At 44.0% G+C, this 19735-nt stretch overlaps 2 protein-coding genes across 5 annotated transcripts in view; one reads left to right on the forward strand and one right to left on the reverse strand.

Moving 5' to 3' along the window:
• Positions 1–459: 459 nt before the first annotated feature.
• SLC25A20 (solute carrier family 25 member 20) lies at positions 460–10997 on the reverse strand. Its single transcript, XM_061472904.1, is given in 9 exon segments — positions 460–1637; positions 2154–2278; positions 2720–2829; positions 3381–3453; positions 4546–4703; positions 5378–5455; positions 7611–7738; positions 9697–9789; positions 10688–10997. Coding segments are annotated over 9 exon segments (933 nt in total). The 5' UTR covers positions 10793–10997; the 3' UTR covers positions 460–1574.
• Positions 10998–11103: 106 nt separating this feature from the next.
• Positions 11104–19735, forward strand: part of ARIH2 (ariadne RBR E3 ubiquitin protein ligase 2) — a 31465-nt gene continuing 22833 nt past the window's right edge. Inside the window, exons 1-2 of one of the 4 annotated variants that reach the window (XM_061472897.1) lie at positions 11104–11230; positions 14996–15342. In XM_061472897.1, coding sequence (XP_061328881.1) covers positions 15094–15342 — 249 coding nt within the window. In that variant the 5' untranslated portion in view covers positions 11104–11230; positions 14996–15093. Of the gene's footprint in view, positions 11231–14995; positions 15343–16509; positions 16892–19735 lie in introns of those variants that run through there. The other 3 variants (XM_061472898.1, XM_061472901.1, XM_061472900.1) reach the window with 3 other exon arrangements.

The following is a 19735-nucleotide window of genomic DNA, read 5'->3' on the forward strand; positions in this document are numbered from 1 at the left end:
ACATGGGTGTCACTCCGATAATAGGAGCTGCCATTCCTCTGTATAAGCCTCAGACTCCCTGCAAGAAACAATATCACAAGAATTAATTGGTTTTGCATACTTTGCACACATCAACTTACTGAGAACAGCTACAATACAGTGTCAGTCATACAACCAAATTAATCACAGGAATAACGGGGTCTGTTGTTCATTTGTAATGATACATGTTTAGCTGATGTGACTTTTTAACAGTAAAATAACATCTGCAACACAACTCCTAACAGGACTTGCATGACAAACATGTGAAGAGCAGAACATTCATTTCCACAGCTCGTGTCAGAAATCCAACAACTCAGAGGCAAGCAGTTAACAGCTACAGGCAGCACAACACAACATACTTCACAGTCACATCTCGGAGTTAAGAACTGGAAAACGTTTGCAAAACTAACCATGCAAGAAGTGAATGAACAGCAGCACACGTTCCAGCCTAGCAATAGTTAGCTTTATTGAGTTTCGTAACACTGCATCAAAACCAAGAGAAATTAGAATTCCTTTTTGCTTCTCAACATTAGTCATTTCTCAATGAAAATGTGATCATGTTTAATGATATTAAGAGAAAACAAGGAACAGGAGCAAGAATAAAATTAGATAAGATGCAGAGCCAGCGTCCCCTTCCTGTACTCCCCCTGGTGTCAGAGCAGCGGAGCTCTCGGAAGTGCGGTTAAATTTTCTCAGGTCAGTGTCAGGGATTGAATCCCAGGACGCGGCATCTGATGAATCAAATATACCATGGGTTGCTATGAACCGTGCTGTACTTTTGAAGTCACATTTGGATATCTTCAGTGGAACAGAAAGGGATTTAGGAGAAAAGTTCAGGTTAATCAAACACGTTTCCCATCTGGCTGCCTCAGTAAAGCTTAGTACAAATGTTAAGCGTAATTCATTTTCCCTACTACTTCCACAGAAAAGACCAGTGTGCAAGATCCGATACAGCATCTGTAACACCTCCTGCCTCCTGAAACATAGCTCCGGCCTCCTCTGCTTAGTTCTGCGCTTGCTTCATTACATGCGTATAAGCTGAAAACATAGGAATAGCCACAACTAAAACTACAGGAGACAAGAATGCTCTGACACCGCTTATAGACACTAGTGTGTGGTGTGCAGCTGCTAACGTACACCCCGAGTTAAGTACACACTGCCAAACAACTGTTTTGAGGAAGCTTTTCAGCATGAACAGCTACATGTTTCTTCAGTAAATAAAGAATTACATTATAAAAAGTGTCCCGTTCCTCCACGAGGAAGGACTTAAGGTTGCGTGTGTAATTGTGTAATAGTGATAGCTGTCTGTTAGCAGCAGTACTGCTGCGGTACATTGGCTCAGAAGACAGGTGAATCACCTGTGACTCCTCATTAACTCTGTTTCAGAGCTATGGCTTACGTCTCTGAACAGGACATAGCACCACGTAGAGAATGTGAGGAAGGCAAAAAGGTATTAGGCAAGCAATTATTCCTGAAACTTCAAGTGATCATTCATTTATTCCTTTGAGGCAGACTTGCACTCTCCTCCTCTCTCATTTCCAGAGACTTCCTAGTCTTCATAGACCTGGTGCAACCCAGTTAAGAAACTTCATAGCAACTTCAAAACCAAGGAAACATGCCTGGAAAAGAGAGAACACACAGAACATGTTAAGTATTCTAGAAACCTGATCCAAACTGTTTTTCAAATGCAGCACTATGCACACCTGATGGGGCTGATGTGGGAAGAGGAAGAGAAGAAAAAAAGGTCTTGAACCAGGGGCAAGAATTCTACTATATCTCTCCACAAAAAAGCACATTTTTTTCTCTGTTCAGTTCATTATTTACTGAAGGGGAGGCTGGTCTAAATTTAACCATGGATTTCTGTCTTCTACTGGATGTCAGGTCAGTAGAGAAAGACTATCAGAGAGTCAACAAAAGGCTTTCACACAAAGCTTTGAAGAAAGGTTTATTTGGTGTTCCTCCTAGACTAAGGCACATTTTTAGAACTGAGATACCAACAGCTAAAAGCACCTGCAGAGACAAGAATCTCACCGAAATGGTACAACACTGATCAGCCAGTTCTCTCCTCTGCAGACTGCAGACATTCCCTGTGAGCAGCCATCCCCAAACCCCAGCTGGGATCACAATTTACTTACTGCATTAGCAGGAAATGCCCTTATCATTACAGCTGTGAAGCCCTTCTACAGAGATGCAACTCCTTCCTCTCTGGTAAGTTCTCTCAGCACATCTCTAAAGCCACTTGGATATTTTCCTGGAGGAGCTGAAAGGGATGCAAACCACACTAGTAGCTGTGTGGTAGTCACAAGCATAAATTTAACAGCACAGGATTTTCAACAGGTTCATACTGCTATGCCATCTAGGTGACATCAGAATCAAAGCACTGCTTAAGCTATCTTGTGACAACATCTGCTCAGGAAAATTCTCTCTCTCAGTCAAAAGCAAGCAAAGAAAAAAAGACATCTTACTAAAGGCTCAGTAAACAGAAGGTAAGTGCTCACCATCACCACAAAAAATCTACATCATCTAGTCCGCCAAACCACCTAAAAAGCTAGGAACATACTTGGGTTCTTCACGTACGTGTCTCAAGCTCAAGACATGCTCCTTCCCAGATGCATTCTCAGATGGCATCTTCCATTGCTGCCCATCCCATTCCCAAAGCACCACACTGAGTGTAGTTGTGACAAGCTGACATAAAACTCACCAGTCTGGAAATGGGATTTCAACACGTCTGGTGGAATGGCAACTGCCCAGTTGAAGATCCCAGCCAGGCCCCCAGCAAAGAGGATCCTTGCTGCACTGAGGTCATTCACACTGGGGTGGGAGGAAAGGAAAAAAGAAAACAAAACCAGAGAACATTAAAAAAGAAGCAAATTCTCATCTGTTTTCACTAAGGTGACAAAGAGGCAGCCCAGCTGAGAGCCAGAAGGCAGCACAATGCTGCAGACACACACAGAGCACAGAGTCTGAGCAAGACTTCCAAGAATCAGAGCTTTGTGGGCAAATGTACTAACTCCGCCCTACAGGTTCATTCAGCAGCACACAACAGCTGCTCTGTGAAAAAAACTGAACAAAAGACCCAGCAACCAAAATCCCCAGCTCTGTGCACACAAAAGGGTGAAAATGAAGATACTTGAGGTATTGCTTACTTGGCTAATAAGATCCGAGGCTCAAATCTGAGAGAACCTCAAATACACTTTTGATTGTCAGTTAACCCCAGCCCAAACGAGCTTCAACTCACAAGATGAGCAACCATTTTATTTAATTTGTTTTGATGACACTGCTCTAAATCTCTTTGTATCTGGGGAGATTAGCCAGCAGTGCCTGGAAAGTCCAGAAAATAATGACTGCGAGATCTCACTAACCTCTTTCCCTCAGGGGTCAGAATGTTCTTCAGCCACTCATATGTCATGAAGTCCATTCCGCTGGCTGGGACATCTGGTGGGTAAACAGCAAAGACTATGAGTAGTGCAAAAGGAAGCCTAGAGGCAGAGCAGCCCCATGCCAGCTCAGCACCACCACTGAGCACATCCCGATTCCTTTCTGAACCTCCTCTACAGACCAAATCTTCTGTTGCTCTGGACAGAGGAGCCTGAACTTTCCAATGGAGAGCAGGTGCTAAAGGCAAGAACTGGGCACCCTTTTGCAAGCACTTCTACAAGCAGCCTTTCAAGTCAGACTGTAACCTGCCTGCTGGCTGTTAAGCTAATGATGAGAAAGCTCTAAGCTTTCTTAATTACTGCACAGCAGACCAGAACAGTTAAGGAGCTTTGCACATTATTTGTTCTAATAATTCTATTTTGGGGCTTTTATTAAGGTACTCCCACTCTTAGCTCATGCCTGAACTGGAGAACCAGCCTGAGCTGCATTGCCAGAGTTACATTGGTACCTGCTACACTTCCATGAGAAGCACTGGATAGAACAAATGCCTAAACTGGGATATCAAAGCACAGACATTGGGAAATGTTGCCCCAGTACAGGGAACAATTTAACGCCTTTCAAACAATAAAGTACCAAAACACATGAAGGATTCAATGTCTGACACAATTACTTCTGTTGTTGTTGTGAGAGGGGTCATGACATCCCAGTCCAAAATAACCCACACTCAACTGGGTAGAAAGCAGAACTGCTGAAATCACCTCTTCAAAAGCAGCATGATACAGCAACAGACAGTCACAGGCCTTCTCCAAGGAAGGAAAAAAAAAGGAATACACAAAGCTCACTTCTGTATTTGTCTTTGCTCTCTCTGCTCCTCTCCTGAAGTCTCTCATTTCTTCAGGCTTCCCAGTCTTAATTTCTATATCCCTCTGATCCTTGTCATCTAATCTCTTCTTCCCTCACTGAGAATCTCATGTTTATTTCTCAGTCCCTTTGAGGCATTGGAGTAGCTCTGCAGACTGCAAAAAAAGGAAGAAGGGTGACAGCACCTTCAACTGTCTAAAGGGACGGTGAGATCTATGATAACATGTCAAGCTTCCTCTCTTGAAGTACCTCACACAGAAGAAGCATCGTGATAACCCCATCAGTTACCTCTCATGAGGGTGAGCATGGTCCCCTTGTACACACAGCGAATCCCAGCCTCACGGTACAGCTGTTTTGCACAGTCCGAAGAGCCACTGTATTTAGTTTCACCCGTAGCTGCCTGGATCTGAAGGATTAAAGTGATAGTTTCTGACTAGTGAAGGTTTCTGGCTGGTGAACAATCTTTTAGCTAATAGTTAGAAAGCCATGTGCGTGTTTCCAGACAGGAAGGAGCACATACTCGTCCCACAGGCACTCCTGCATATGAAACCTCTCTGTCACTTCCTCAAACAGCTCTCTCACATTCAAGCTGAGGATCTGTTTACTGTTGCATGCAGAGACTAGATTCTCCCTTATTTTTTCCACAGTATAAGCCTGAAACAACTGAACTCAGTTAGGTAATTCGACATTTGCACTGACAAAAAGTCACTTTTAATTTGTATGTGTAGAAAAGGTTCTAATGTATCATCACGGCACCATTTCATGTGTTTTGGAATGCATTCCTTAGTTCTGTGTTGGGAACCTGTCAAGGTAACATTTCCATACTGAAAAAAAAACAGACTTTTCCAGACTTTGAAGTGAACCAAGGCATCTACCAATGCCAGTACTAGATAGTATTGTGTTTGTGCTCTGTAAAATGGCTAGAGCAATGAATGCTGTGTGTACTTATACCGTCACGGTGAGTTTGTATAATGCTTCTGCGTGACACAGTTGCATTAAATGGCAGTTGTCTCCTGTCAAAAAACAGAACAAATACACTAACCAAAGAAGTTCCCGGTATGGAAAGACAAGACCCCTAAAATTAAATTCTGATCACCACCATCCAATGCCTTACCTGTACTTGATTCTCTCTCCTGGAGCCATGACTGCTGTTGTGAACACACCTGACAACATGCCAGGAGCAAACAGCTGAGGATATCTGCCCGAGGAAACAGAAAAGATGTTGACACACACAGTACATAAGAAACGAAGGGCAGAAAGACACCTGTTATCACCAGATTATGCTGTTCCACACAGTAGTAGTGGAACTAGAAATTAATCCACTGCTTTTGATCAGTGCAGAAGTGCCTCATCAATGCATAATTAGAGCTAAATATTTAACATCTCTAGGATTCAACATGCTGGTTCCCACAGCAACTATAACTCGGCTCTTCATATCTGCTGTATTTGTTAGTATTCCTTATACTTGCATATTTTTACTACAGCATTCCCCATTCATTTTTATTCCCAGCAGTCTCTTCCTCCTCCAGTCTCCCACACTTCTCAGTGACCTCAGCTTCCATGCTTATTCCTACTTGTGCAGCCAGGAGCCTCCTTTCTGTAACCTCTCAGTACCTCACTCCAGCCTCTGCCAGCATCGATGCTCTCATCTCAGTCATTCCACATCTGCTTTCACATGGCAAAGTCTCTGTGACAGAAGTTCCATACAGAAGCATCATAAACTTATCTTCAAGTCCAACCTCCTGCTACCTCCTCTAGTAAGAGGATCTAACATCTCAATTTAACTAAATTCCACATCTCCTGCTTCTCTTCACTTGCCCAAGAGATGGCGTTCTACTCAGGTTTTCTAATTCTTCCACCTTTCCTTACTCTTAAATTCCCATTAAATCTTCCTGACCATTCAGACCTCCTTCACCACTCCACATGCACCTCCTGCTCAAACTGAGCTTTTGTTTTCTAGCTGACCTTCGGATTAGTCAGGCCTAGAAAAGACGGAGCAAAACCTGAGGAGCCTGTTCTATCTCCTTCCTTCCAAATCTTCCCTGCATTGGGAACCACTGCCACCCTGCCTGTCTCTAGACCTATAACCGCGGTGCTAAGAGTCTGACCTTTATTTTTAAGCCTCATGTCCCAAGCTCACTATCTTACTGTGTCAAGTCTGCACCCACAGCACAGCACAGTTGGGCACAACAGCAGTTCCACCATCTATTTCTCTCCCACTGTTCTGCTTGAGAGGAGTTCCACATGAAGACTCAAAAATCTACACTGCCCTTCTCCAGCTTGCTTCTTAAAGCATCCCTTTGGTATGATGCATATAAAACACAAGGAACTGAGGCAATTAGGCTGCTGGAAATAAGCCCATAGCCCATTTGTTTCCTTGTACTGCCCACTCCGTACTGTCCCCCGGTCTTACCCTTCAGCCTTGTCCGCATGAGGACACTAAAACAGGGGGTGACCAGTGCCCCAGCATCTCAGCACTGCTCCCTCTGAGCTACCCGAGCAGAGGAAGCTCACTCTGTCTCAGCAGTGGCTAGTGCTGCAGAGCCACATGCACTCACACCACCTGGGCAGTCCCCATGCAGGCAAGTCTCCAAGAGAAACCACATCTCCGCACCCCACCACACGTGGCTCAACACAGTGGACTCCTGATTCCTGACTGAGCTCCTGTGTATTGCACAAATAATAGAATATAATGTTGCTAAGCTACAGCTCTGTTCCTGTAGAGATAGAAATCACAACTAGTTAACAGAGCACTTTATGGGTGGGGGGCTTTTGTCATGCCTAAGTTAGCATGTAGAAAACCACACAATGTTTTCTTAGCTTCCTACCTCTTTTCCAGAAGCTTAAACATGCCTGAGAGAAGGGCTGCTCATAAACACCTCCCTTCAGAAACTAGTGATGAAACACTTCTGTGGCTATTACTATACCCTGATGTAAGGACACAGCAAGAGTCACAGCTAACAGGGGAAACAGAACCAGTACTGTGAACGCTGTCAAGACCGCTTGGCCATGAATTTATTTCTCTCACAGCTTCTGTTAGAACGAAGACTGTTGGCAGGCAATCATTATGTAGCTCATACTGTACCCATCTAAACCAGAATTGTTCCTTAATGGCTCTTTCTCATGTAGAAAGGGAATTGCACAGCACCTGCCCACATGCTGTCTGTTTTTAGCCTGTGCTATCAGACCCACGCTTCCAGAAGCATTTAAACACAAGTGTTTTAATTTTTAGAACTATATTTATAACCTAGGAAAGGAGACAAATTTACATCACACTCAACATGCAACAATGCAGCAGCCTGCAAGAGCTTTGGAGTGCCTTTCCCAAGTGTCTGATTAACTCAGCAACTCACGTCAAAACGTCGTCAGGTTTTCTCTGCTGGAGCCTCTTTCCCAAGCCAAATCCAAAGAAGCACACAGCAAACATGGGTGTCACTCCGATAATAGGAGCTGCCATTCCTCTGTATAAGCCTCACACTCCCTGCAAGAAACAATATCACAAGAATTAATTGGTTTTGCATACTTTGCAAACATCAACTTACTGAGAAGAGAACAGCTACAATACAGTGTCAGTCATACAACCAAATTAATCACAGGAATAACGGGGTTTGTTGTTCATTTGTAATGATACATGTTTAGCTGAGGCTCAGCGGTTGTTACAAGGGAAAGTTGTCCTTCCTGGGAAACACAGGCACCACTTATACCCTCCTGTTCCAGTACTGGTCATCCTGTACTTATATCTCAAGTATGAGGAAATTAAGTTGAAAGCCAACAGAGTAATAGTCCTAAGGATTTCGTTGCAAGTCTTATTCATAAGTGTGCTTTATTAACAAGTCATCAAATGCAGTAGTGTAAAATCCTGACACTGAGCCTGAGAATGCTGGATTCACTCTCTAAATAAAGGAAGATCCAAGGAGACCAACCTGAACAACTTCACTCCCCACACAAACTCGAATTTGAAACGAGTTCAAGAGCAAATTGTTGGGTTGTTTTTTTCTGTCCCCAAGTCAAAACCTTTTCAGCATACAAATTTACACTCCTGATGTTTCCTTTCAGCAGGCTACACACATGGAAAACTTCTCATGCTGACCCCAGCAGCAGCAGTTATTTCATTTATCTTGCCTTTGAACTGAACTTTATCTAACAGAAAGGAGTTATCTTTCTAGATAAAGGCTAGATGCACAAATTAAACATTTGCTGGTCTGTCCACCCCTTTCTTTCCTCTCCCAAAATAAATTACTGTATCTCAGTACGTGTCTGTACTCTTATAGGCACAACTGACTGTAATTAAACTGGATGTGGCTGAGAAAGATCAGACACTCCTGCTCAACCTTCCTGTGAGCAGTTCCCCGTTTCCATTTCCCCCAGAGGGAAAAAAAGGCCTTGGCAGGGAGGTTTAATAGTTTTCCTCATAAAAATTGATGAGTATTGAGTAGGAGTTGAGAGACGGCATTCCTTCGAACTTCACATCAAAAGGCTATTATTATGGTTCGGCTCTAATGTCTGTGCTTCAGCAGGGGTGTTAAAAAACACAGGAGATTCAGGGCTAAAAAAGCATTTCAGTGCTTTGTAGGAGAGACTAGGGAAACAAGATTTATTTTGGTTGCATAACAACCTGTTAATACCATCATGAAAGAAGATTTTGGATATGAGGCAGACCTTAGTTACCCAACAAGATCCAATGGTTAGAAATCAGACTAGTAAACCAACAGTTGGGCTTTACAGCCATTGTTTCTAAGTGGTAAATAGCTGCTGGGAAAACTTGTGAAGCAGAAAAATAGGTTCTGTGTCACTTACAAGACTTTAAACCAAGGCTGCCTGTCCTTCTAAAACCAAAATAGACTAGGGTTCAATCACGTGATAGGGCTGATTCCGGAGTGAAAGCCACTGTCCACCTTCTGAAAACTGAACAAAACTGCTACAAAACATAACTGTCCCTCTGTTATCCAAAAACCAAATAGAAAGAGAAATAAAACGGCCTATTAATGCTCCTCTGCCTTCTTGCAGGCGGTATAACACATTATAGAAAAAAGCAAAAATACTACTTGTATCAACAAAGTTGATATTCTGCCTATATCAGCATTTCCAGAGACAACTCCAAATACCAAAGACAGCAAGATTCCACTGACTGCAACAACAAAGCTGGCAAACAGCTGCCAACATTCACTCCAGCCTATAACTTCAGGCATTAATAGCATGCTATTTTGAACCAAAAGCGTTTAACAAAATAGAGACATACACATGGAGGTCATGTGGATGACAAGTATTCCACAAATTTTTTAACCCATCTATAAACTTGGATTAGAACCACTCCAGCTGGTAACCCCAGAATGGTGTAGTCTCCAGGAGGGCAACATTCCCACACGATTCCATTCCTGCCACACACAGAAACAACTGATGTTTTTGGCAGGCGCTGCAGATGACATGCTAACACTGTACCTCTCCAACCAGAGTCTTTCTGAAGCAGTCAAAGGTCCCAGAATAGAGCAAAGGCTGACCAGGCTGCAGCTTCAGCTGGGTTTGCAGTCTGACCTAGTGAGATGAGATATGAAACCAATATTTTATTAAATATTACTGTATAAATTTTAATTCTGAGAATACCTCTATATGAAATATATCCCTGGAAGTGCTCAAGGCCAGGTTGAATGGGGCTTGGAGCAACCTGATCTAGTGGAAGGTGTCCCTGCCTAAGGCAGGGGGCTGGAACTGGATGAGCTTTAAGATCCCTTCCAGCCAAAACCATTCTATGTTATGATGATATGATTGTTACAAAATAAGCTTTGTGACTGGACTTTATGATGGCGTTAGAGATTGACACCACTTTCACCCTTTGCAGAAGAGATTGAATTTTAATGCATTTAACTATTAACATATTCAGTGAATTAATCGCTGGGATGACATCAGGATAACACCCCCACCTCATTACCTGAGAGCTAATGTCGTGTCACTGCTCCACTTCCTCACACATTTGGGGGGGGTGTGTGTGTGTGTGTGTGCACCCTCCTTCTGCACCCCACTTGTCTCCATGTGTCTGCCCTGCGTCTCCTGACCCAGAGGGCCGGGTCCCCGCCGCAGCCCGGTGCTGACGGGATCAGCTTCACCTCCCGACTCCTTCCAACGCCAAAAACACCGACGCCCTTGTTTTAACGTTTACCACAAACCAGCTATAAACGGGACCCGGCGGCCTCCGCACCGGCAGAGGGCGCCCCGGCGCATTACCGGCCCCACGAGGTACACAGGCACCTTAAAGCCGTCCAGCCTCCCTCCGCGCGGTGCACGTCGGGATACGTAGTCCTCCCACCACCGCCCGCAGGCAGCCGTGCTTCTCCCCGCGCAGTGCCCGCCCAGAACCGTAGTCCCCGCCGGCTGCCACGGCCTGAACTGAACCGAACCGAACCGCACCGGGCCCCGTCGGTACCCACTGCCTCACCTTGATGGTGTCCAGCGGGTGCCCCACGAACACCAAGCAGACCCCCCCGAAGCCGCCAGCAAAGAAATTCTTCACGGGGCTGATGGGCTGCGCCTGCTCCGCCATAGCGGCAGCGGCGGCGGCGGCTGAAAAACCGGGCCACAGCGTTGCATTCCCGCCTACCCCGTGCCGCACCGTCCGCCCCGTGACCTTTACCCCAGTGCCGGGCCGCGCGGCACGCCGAGATGCTGGGGGCGGTGAGCGCGGGGCAGGTCGGGAGCGCGGCAGCAGCTGCGGGACCTTCCCCCATCGAGCGCTGCTACCGGCTGAGGTTCCGCCGGGCCCAGAGCGGCTCCTGAGAGCACTTAAACGGCTCGACCCCCTCCCTCACCTCATCCCTCTTCTGGGGCTTGGTTGTGTTCGGAGCTGGGCCCCCGCCCGGCGGAAGTGACGCCCCGTGGAGGCCGGTGCTTCCGGCGCGCAGGCAGCGGTGGCCCGGCAGGAGGAGCCCGGCGCCGCTCCCTGCCCGCCACGCCGCCGCACGGACGCGCTCCGCGGCGCCCGGTAAGTGCGGGGAGCTCTGATGGGGGTCGTCTGTGTCACGGTGCCGGGAAGCGGGGAGTGCCCGGGGAGTGCCCGGGGAGCGGTGAGTGCTCGGGGAATGCGGCCGCCGCATGCCGGGCCCCTGTCCGTGCCTCTCCGCGGGGTCCGGGTGGCGCGGCAGGTCCGGGGGGGGGGCGGGGAACCCCGCGGGAGGGACTTGGTGCCGCTTCTCTGGGACTTGTGCTCGGTTTAGTGCTGGGGTTTGACTTCCGCGGCGAGAAGCCGGGCAGGGGCACGGGCTTGGGCTTTGCAGGGGCTCCCTGCTCCTGGCCCTTCCTCCGCAGCTCCCGGTTCTCGCGGGCTTCCCTTCTCCTGTTCTGGCTGTGCGGGACAAGTAGGGTTTAGTCTTGCACGCTTTAGAAAAAGAGGTGGCCTGTGAGGTAATTTAAGTGGAGTGGGCACCTTTTTGCCTGAGCTCAGAGCTACTACTGAGGGTAGGCTTGCATAGGTATACGTGAAATAACTTGATAGATTGGAAAGGATGGGAATGAAATGGGTTGAATGAGTTGAGAAGGACAAGGCAGGCATGCTAGGATGAACAAAGACTGAGCAGTGGGAGGAGAGTGTCCCCATTCATTAGGGACGTATATGGAGGGCTCTGCAGAGTCATCTGTGGTGGAGACCAGGGGGTGTCGTTCTAGTTTCTCACTCTTGGGATAAAGAAATCCTATCTAAAATTTCAGTGGAAAATTACAAGGCGTATGTGCTGTGTGTGTGGTAGAGAATTTGGGTATAATCCGTGGATGACACATTTGGGTGACCTGAGGGAAGGTGTGATTAACATTGATAGCCAGTGTGGAGCTGGGTTGTAAATGGTTTCAGAGAATAGTGTTGGCCTGTTTACAGTTTACATGGATAAGTGGTTCAGGAGACAGACTTGAGTTACACTGTCTCTGTTTTGGAATTATCAATCAAGAGGCGAAAGGAGAAAAAGCCATCTCAGATGGCTGAGAAATACTACAAGAAGAGCAGAGGTGCATCCTTCGAAAGACTTACGATAGAAATCACACAGGTAGAGACACAGGGCAAGAAATCAGAAGAGAATGACGCGGTGGGACAAGATACGAGGTAGTGAGATCAGAGAGAGACTGATGGTGTCGTATTTGAAGCTGTTTTGCTTCAGAAGACCTTGTGGAGAAGATTTTTTGCAAAGCAGCAGTCAGCAAGAGGGCATCTCCATTGGAGCTAGCAGGCAGCAGAGCATAGGGGTGAGTGTGTTTGGGAGTTTCTGCAAGGAGACTGGAGAGAGGAAGGGGATTAAATTGTACCTGTGTTAGAGAAAATGAAGGAGTATCATGGATGAAGGTGGTAAAGAAGGACCTCATCCTCCCTTGGGTAGGAAAGCAATCTAAGTACAGTTTAAAATTTTCTAATCTGATTTGGGGGATTACGGTAATTATTTAATCTAAAACCTCTTTGCTGTTTAGACCCTCTCTTTTGAGCTTAACATCTTTATTATCTTAAAAGCTAGTGCTGTCAAGTATACCTGTGTCTTGCCTTATCTTCAGAGCTTGTGATTTGCTCATGAATGAGGGCATTGGTCTGAGTGTTAGGTGAGTTCTGTGCCTCGTTTTCCTAGTACCCTGCTATGCTTTGTCCACTGAGATAGTGCCTTAGCTTTCCTTTCTCCACATGTCTGAGTGACATTCCATTATGCTGGAAGTGAGCTCTTTCCTAGAGTGTTGTGACAGGAGTCATGAAAGTTATCTCGTTTGCAGACTGTTTTCTGCTTGATGTGTCCCATTTGCCCGTGCAGGCAGTTCCCCTGTTCAAGTGTGTTAGTGTCACAGAGAAACATTTCTGTGCTCTTCTGAGCCTCCTCCCCAGTGACTGGTATGTAACTGCTGAAGTACCAGGGGGGCCTGTTATTCTCCTTAGGTACCTAAAAACATCTCCTTGCTTAGATGGGACTCGACAGGTGTTGAGAGAGCAAATGAACCCAGTGTTTGGGTTTTTTTTTCCACCTCTAGGGTGTGGGATGATCTGAGTGAGTTTGGGAAGTTTCCTGACTGGTGGAACTTGCCTGGGCTTTGTGATGCTCTGAGGTTGGCTGAACAAAGCTGTGGCACATTGGGCTATTGATGGTTCTGTAGGAGTGTTCACAGTTATTCCTTTAACATAAGGTTTAGCAGGTAAAGATCTATTGGTCTGTATGCAGGAAGTCAGTGTTGATACAGATTAAGCCCAGAACTAAATCATTAAGCAGGGTAGAGGGAGGGATGATTTTGGTTTGCCTTGTGTCTGTCAAATCAGATTTCATGCCTGTCTCTTTCCAGTATGGAGAGATGGTGCTTCTGCTCCTCTGAAGTTCAGTGGGAAGCAGTGTTTTAAAATACTTGTGTGCTACTTATTTTGTGGATGGCTGAGGAACCAAGAGGCAAACGGAGGGAATGGGTACCAGAATTCAAGGGATAATACAATTAGCTGCTAGCCTTCATCTTCTCTCAGTGGAGGTTTGTATCTGCTGCCCCTCAAATTAATTGTACATCACATCTCTTCCTGGTTATTCTGTGCTGCTTGGCCAGGTTGTCCGGAAACAGAAAGCAAACAAGTTGAGGAAAAGTAATGAAATTTGTGGTTGTGATTTCCTGTGCTCTGAAGTCAGGATTCTCAGAGCTTGATCATGGTTTCCCCAGCAGCTACAAATTGTAATACAGTGGGAATATATTTCAGTAACAAAGCTAACAACATAGTAATGCAAAATGCAAATGTATAAGAAATGCAGTACATGCTGCTTGTGGAAAACAGCTATATTTTTATGTATATAATTTTATATGTAAAATTCAATTGCAGCATTGTTTTAAGTCTTGTATTTAGTATGTTCTTTCTTGAACCTAAACGATTTGGTTTAAAATGAAAATTTGTGACTATATATGAGGTGGCACAATTCAAAGTTGATGTGTGCTCTGCTGCTGAACCTCTAAGAACTTACATTCCTATGGTTTAGTTACACAGCAGAAGGTTTGTAGTTCAGTTGGCTGTTCTGAATCTTCTTGAATAGCAGCAGTCCACAGGAGCATAAATTTTTACACTCAGAGGGTAAAAAGTATCTATTGGAAGGTAATAAAATGAGAGAATTAATTTTATTTCCCCCTCAAATGTAAAGCCCAAATCACATCACATCCAGTAAAACCTACTTAAAGGGATTGATTAATTTCACCATTTCTTTTGAGACAGTTTTGAGGAGTGTTAAATTGGGTGAATGTGAGAGATCTGTTTGCTTGTCTTAATTTCCAAAGTCCCACTCAGTGCTTGTGGTTCTGAAGCAACGTGGACTTGTACAGGGTGTCACAGGTGGCCTTTCTGGCTCCTGTGGTCATAGTTAAGGGGTTAGTGTTTTTCCTGTTGAGGAGATGGATGTGATGCTTTTCTGCAGCATTTCAGGCTGTTGGTAAAAACTTAATACCATAAACTTAGTTGTGTATCTCTGAAAAGATCTGTAGTGAAGGTTATGCAGCCGCTTTTCAAATGTCAAAAGTCTCAGGGCCCACTTTGGGAATGGAATAAACCAGTCTGAGGTTTTAGACCTTGCCTGTAAGAGCAGCCTTGGCTTTGCAGGTACAGGAGTCGCAGGGGATCCAAACCAGGGACCCGCACAGCAGAATCATCTGTAGCTGGGCCATTGGATCAATCTGTTCCTGGCTGTTTGATCACCTGTATGATACTGATGTGGCCTCTCTTACAATTCCTTAGGCAACAGAAAAAAAAATGTTTTTTCCCCCTTAGGAGACACAACTCAGATGAAATCAAAAGAAGGATAAAGTTTGGAGGAGAAAAAGAAGCTGCAATTGCTTTCCTGGTCTGCAGTTTGGCAGGGCGTTAAGATGTCCGTGGACATGAACAGCCAGGGCTCTGACAGCAATGAAGAGGATTATGACCCGAATTGCGAGGAGGAGGAAGAGGATGAGGATCCTGGGGATATTGAGGATTATTATGATGGGGTAGCTAATGACGTGGAGCAGCAGGGAGCAGATGCCTTTGATCCAGAGGAGTATCAGTTCACCTGCCTGACTTACAAGGAGTCGGAGAGCACTCTGAATGAACATATGGCCAGCTTGGCTGCCACGTTAAAGGTGAGGAAAGGTTTTTGACCCTGAAATAAGTCTGTGATTGAAAAGGCAAATGTGGAGTATAGACTTTGAAATAAAAACTGTGACTTCCAACTGGGGGTTGGAAGAACATTATTAAAGGTCCCTGGTTCAAAACTGACTCCAAGGTTTACAGTTGTTGCATTCTGGTTCTGGGGCCTGAAAAGTCTTCCTTCTTACAGGTTGTGGGTTTTTTTTTTTTTTACAGAGCTGAGCTTCATAACCAAAATTCCTGAGTTACAACTCTTTGCATGAACACAGTGCAAAGAGGATATATAGAAAAGACACGAACCGAGTCATAAATGGTGCAGACTGGTACAGCTGTGTGCGAGGAATCTGACAGATAGGAAGACATGCTGAAACTCTGTAATTCTAACAAAATCGCCTTTCTTTGTTGGTTCTGAGAACATAATCAGACTTTCAAAGACAGATCAGGTGTCATGCCAGTTATTAACCCTACCATTACAGTGATAGCAATTAAAGTACAATGCATTTGCCTGCTCTTGTAGTGACTAATTCATCACAGAAGAGTCACACTGTGAGTCAGCTCCATGGTATTATGCTCAATAAGAATTTTACGAAGTTTTCTTTCTCTTTGTGCAACCAATGCACTTTACTACAGGGTAAGAATAAGAGGTTCCCCCTCTGCCTTGTCAGTGTGCTTCAGTCCCAGTGCCGGTCAGACAAAGGCAGAGTTTTCTAAGGTCTAGATGTAGACACTGGGTTGAAATTGCTGATGCATCTACTCTGTAACAGGCCTCCTACTGCTTGCTCTTTGGAGCAGCATTTGAAAGCAGGATAGGTGATTGCACCATATAAAAACCATGTTGGATAGGTTTTTATTCCTATTTATTTTGGTATGAATCAAACCTGATTTTAAACAATGACAGGGATCTCTTGATCCTTACTTGCACATTGGTGTCCATAGAAGCAGTATAACAATAGGACTATGAAGCCTGTAAACAACAGGCTCTGAAGAGCACCCATACTTTTTGCTGTGTCTCTGATTTTGCTGTGTGCTTGTTCCCAGCATTCACCATCTCAGAGAATTAATGTTTACTCTTTCTTGACTGTCAAACTCGTGTTTTGATTTCTTCAGAATGTGCAGTTTGAGCTCTGAATGCCTGCTGTTCCCTCCAGATTGTTAGAAAGGGAGGCAAAGGAAAAGAACAAATGAGAATAGTTGGTCCAGCTGCCAGTTGCCCTTGGTTCTTAGTGATTAAGTAAAGATTTAGAACAGCTTTTCTGCCCCTTAGTTTGCCTTCAAATGGAGCCCTCTTCAAAAAGGTGACCCCTGCCATATTGCTCTCTTGAATTAACAAAAGAAATACTTTATTTAGCCTTTAAAATTAGGCTTCCAGAGCTAAAGTAATTTTTCCAAGAATTCTGAAGACCTCATTGGCCTGCCAAGATAATACCAACCTGCTAGCTCGACTCTCACCCCAAATATGATCCAAGCAGGGAACATTTAGATTCCATTTATATGAAAAATATGCTTACATGAAGTGCTACATTTTGGTTTGTGCATGAGAAGGTAAAAATATATTTGGGTAGAAACCTGAAAAACTGTGATCTTGTAAGCCACAAAGACCTTAGTTCTTGAAGTGCCGCATTAACTCTGTTCGCTAGCAGCAGTGGTGCAAGAATTGTTCCTTTCTTGGAAATTTGCTGTGAATCTGCAGCATGTGCTTTTTTGTTTCCTGGCATACTTTCTCACAATACTTCAGTGACCCTGTTTCTTCCTTCCCCTCTCTCTCCCCGAGGAAACTTGTCATTTTGTTAGTTTTCTGAGACAAACTGGAGTGGAAAGAATTTGCATTGAATTAAGAAGCTTAGAGAAGAATGAAATCGAATAGAACGTGTTAAGCTATTTGTTATTGTTATTTTCCATTGATTTAATGGATATGAGTAAACAGGGGCAGACTTTTGTAAGAACTGTGTTAACTTCTTCCCTCTAACTTGCTTGAGCTCTAAAAACTTCCTTTTAGAGACTACTTTTCATAACGTCTTGGGGATTTTGGATAGTGGTAGTGGTTCTTTTGGAGCACGCTAGTTTGTTTTGTTGATTTAATCTTCTTTACCTTGTGATAGCTACTGGTTATGTCTGAGCATTAGCTGGGAATTAAGGCAGAGTTCCTGATAGAGATGAAGGTAAACTGAAGACTCTTCAGGAGGTACAATGTTAAAGGCAATGCATGGTATGATATCTGAGCAGTTTGCTATCACAAGAAATTAATAGACTAATACAGTTTCCTAAAACAAAGAAAAAAAAATGAATGCAATAAATAGACTCAATGCCATGTTTAAATGTTCTGACACTATATTGTCATTAGGTGAGTCACTTTCCAAAAGTTGAATTGGGGGTATTAAGCATGTTTTTTTCTCTGTGGCATATTGTCTATACACTTTTAAGACCAGTAATGGATATTTGGAGCTTTATGTCTTCATACTTGCAATCTGCAGTGTTACCAGCTAATAATAATCTAAATAAATAGTATTTCAGTTGCTGTGCTTATTAACCCTCGACATTTGGTTTTTAACCTCTTCAGCTGTTTCAGGCTGATCGTTGAATTCCTATGTTCTTAAGAGTGTGGAGGTGAAGAGTGATCCTCCTTGGAAGCCCTCCTGGCTAACTTAATTCCACATGAGTTACAGCTGACTTTGTTCTCACTGGTACTGAAGCTAAACAGATGAGTGAGCAAACCTTGCATTGGCTGGTGAACCTCAGGTCAGGTGTGAGGGCTCTGCATATGTTAAAAGTGTGAATGCAGTGCTTGCTTTTTATCTATGCCAGAGAGACAAAAATCAGTGAAAAGCTGAAATCTGATGAAAGCATGAAACCCAGCATGTAGTTAGATGTATGTTCTTGCATCTTTTACTGTCATAGGAAACTTTTACCTTGAATTTTTCTGACTCCCTTTTTTTATCTGGTGGGGGATTAGAGCATAGAAAACCCAGTACAAACAGCGTAGTGGTAGACAGAATCAGCTGTGCTGTGTGGCAGGTTTGCAACTATAGTAGTGGTTATCCCAGAACCATGCAGAAGCAAGAGGGACTTTGCAAGTGATACTCTGAAAGTTTCTCCTCATTTTGGTTTTAGTAAGAGCTAAAGTCCTTGCTTTCCAAGAAAACAGGAGGAAATGTTTGCTTCTGGGTTAGTGCTGTTAATTTGGAAGCCTGTTTGTGGAGGGTTCAGTTAATACCCTGACTAAAATTAGGACAGGCTATCCCTGCTGCAATATGCCAGAAGAAAACCTCAAACTGATATCCAAAACTGTGATTCTGTGACCAAAAGGCCTGTGAATTGAAGCAGATCACTTTTCATTCCTCAAAAGGTCACTTGACCAGAAGTCAGCACTTGTTAAGGGCAATGCTCTTGAAAGCAGACTGGCATGTATTGCCTGCAGACAAGGAAAGGAATTACAGCAGTTCTTTTTCAAAAGTAGTTATAACTTCCATTATCTTTAAAAAATAATGAATTGAAATAGCATAGCAGTAAGTTTGTTTTCAAGATAACTGTCAGGGGTCATTGAGTGGTTGTGGATCCTGGTGTGGCAGTATCAGTCCATGCATACAAACAGTACGATAGGCAACAGTTGTGCAAACAAAGTTGACCCTGTCACTGGCAAGCAATTAAGTGTGTGATGATGTCATACTGTTTTTGTTTGTGAATGACACTTCCTGGCTCTGCTGGGAGTCCCGATGCAAGTCTGGAATATCTGTGCTGTTCCACATGACTGGCAGTAGTTGCTCTGTCTCAGTGGTGACATGGGTCTTTCTAGTTTTTAGCAATAGTTTTTTAAAACTCTTGATATAAACCACTGGATAAAACAATTACAGTCAAGTAATGATTTATTCATAGACTGTAGATCTTTTTAGAAGCTGATTGTCAGTCATGAAGCTAAGATATTTCTGCACGTACAAGGGAACAAGGAAAAGTTAGTTGTGTATTACAGGCAAATGATACTGATGTAGTTGTTCCATGAAAACCAAAGGAACTGTAAAATTGAAGAACTTGGAATTTTCACTTTGCTAAAGCAAGTAATGTGCAAATATTTACCAGACAGCAAAAAGTTTACTTCTTCTGCTACTTAAAATAACAGCTTGTGTTGTGAGGTATTTTTTTTTAGCCCTGTTCCTTGAAGAATAAAACTTGGTAGATGCAAAAAGTATTTGATGACATGACATAGTTCTGAATCTGTTAATCCATGTTATCACTATGGATTTTTCAGAGATAAACGAGTTTTTTGTATGTTCTTGCTCACCTCATTGATGTCGCATCTTTTAATGCAATCAAATTAGTATTTGCTCAGAAAAACATGTCCCTCTGAAACTTCCACACACTCAAATTGCGCTGACACAGAACAGTGAGTTTTAG

This window comes from Pezoporus flaviventris, unplaced genomic scaffold, assembly GCF_033815535.1.
Source record: "Pezoporus flaviventris isolate CSIRO_AGI_PZ_B2104156 unplaced genomic scaffold, CSIRO_AGI_Pfla_v1 ptg000073l, whole genome shotgun sequence".
In the NCBI taxonomy this organism is placed as follows: domain Eukaryota; kingdom Metazoa; phylum Chordata; class Aves; order Psittaciformes; family Psittacidae; genus Pezoporus; species Pezoporus flaviventris.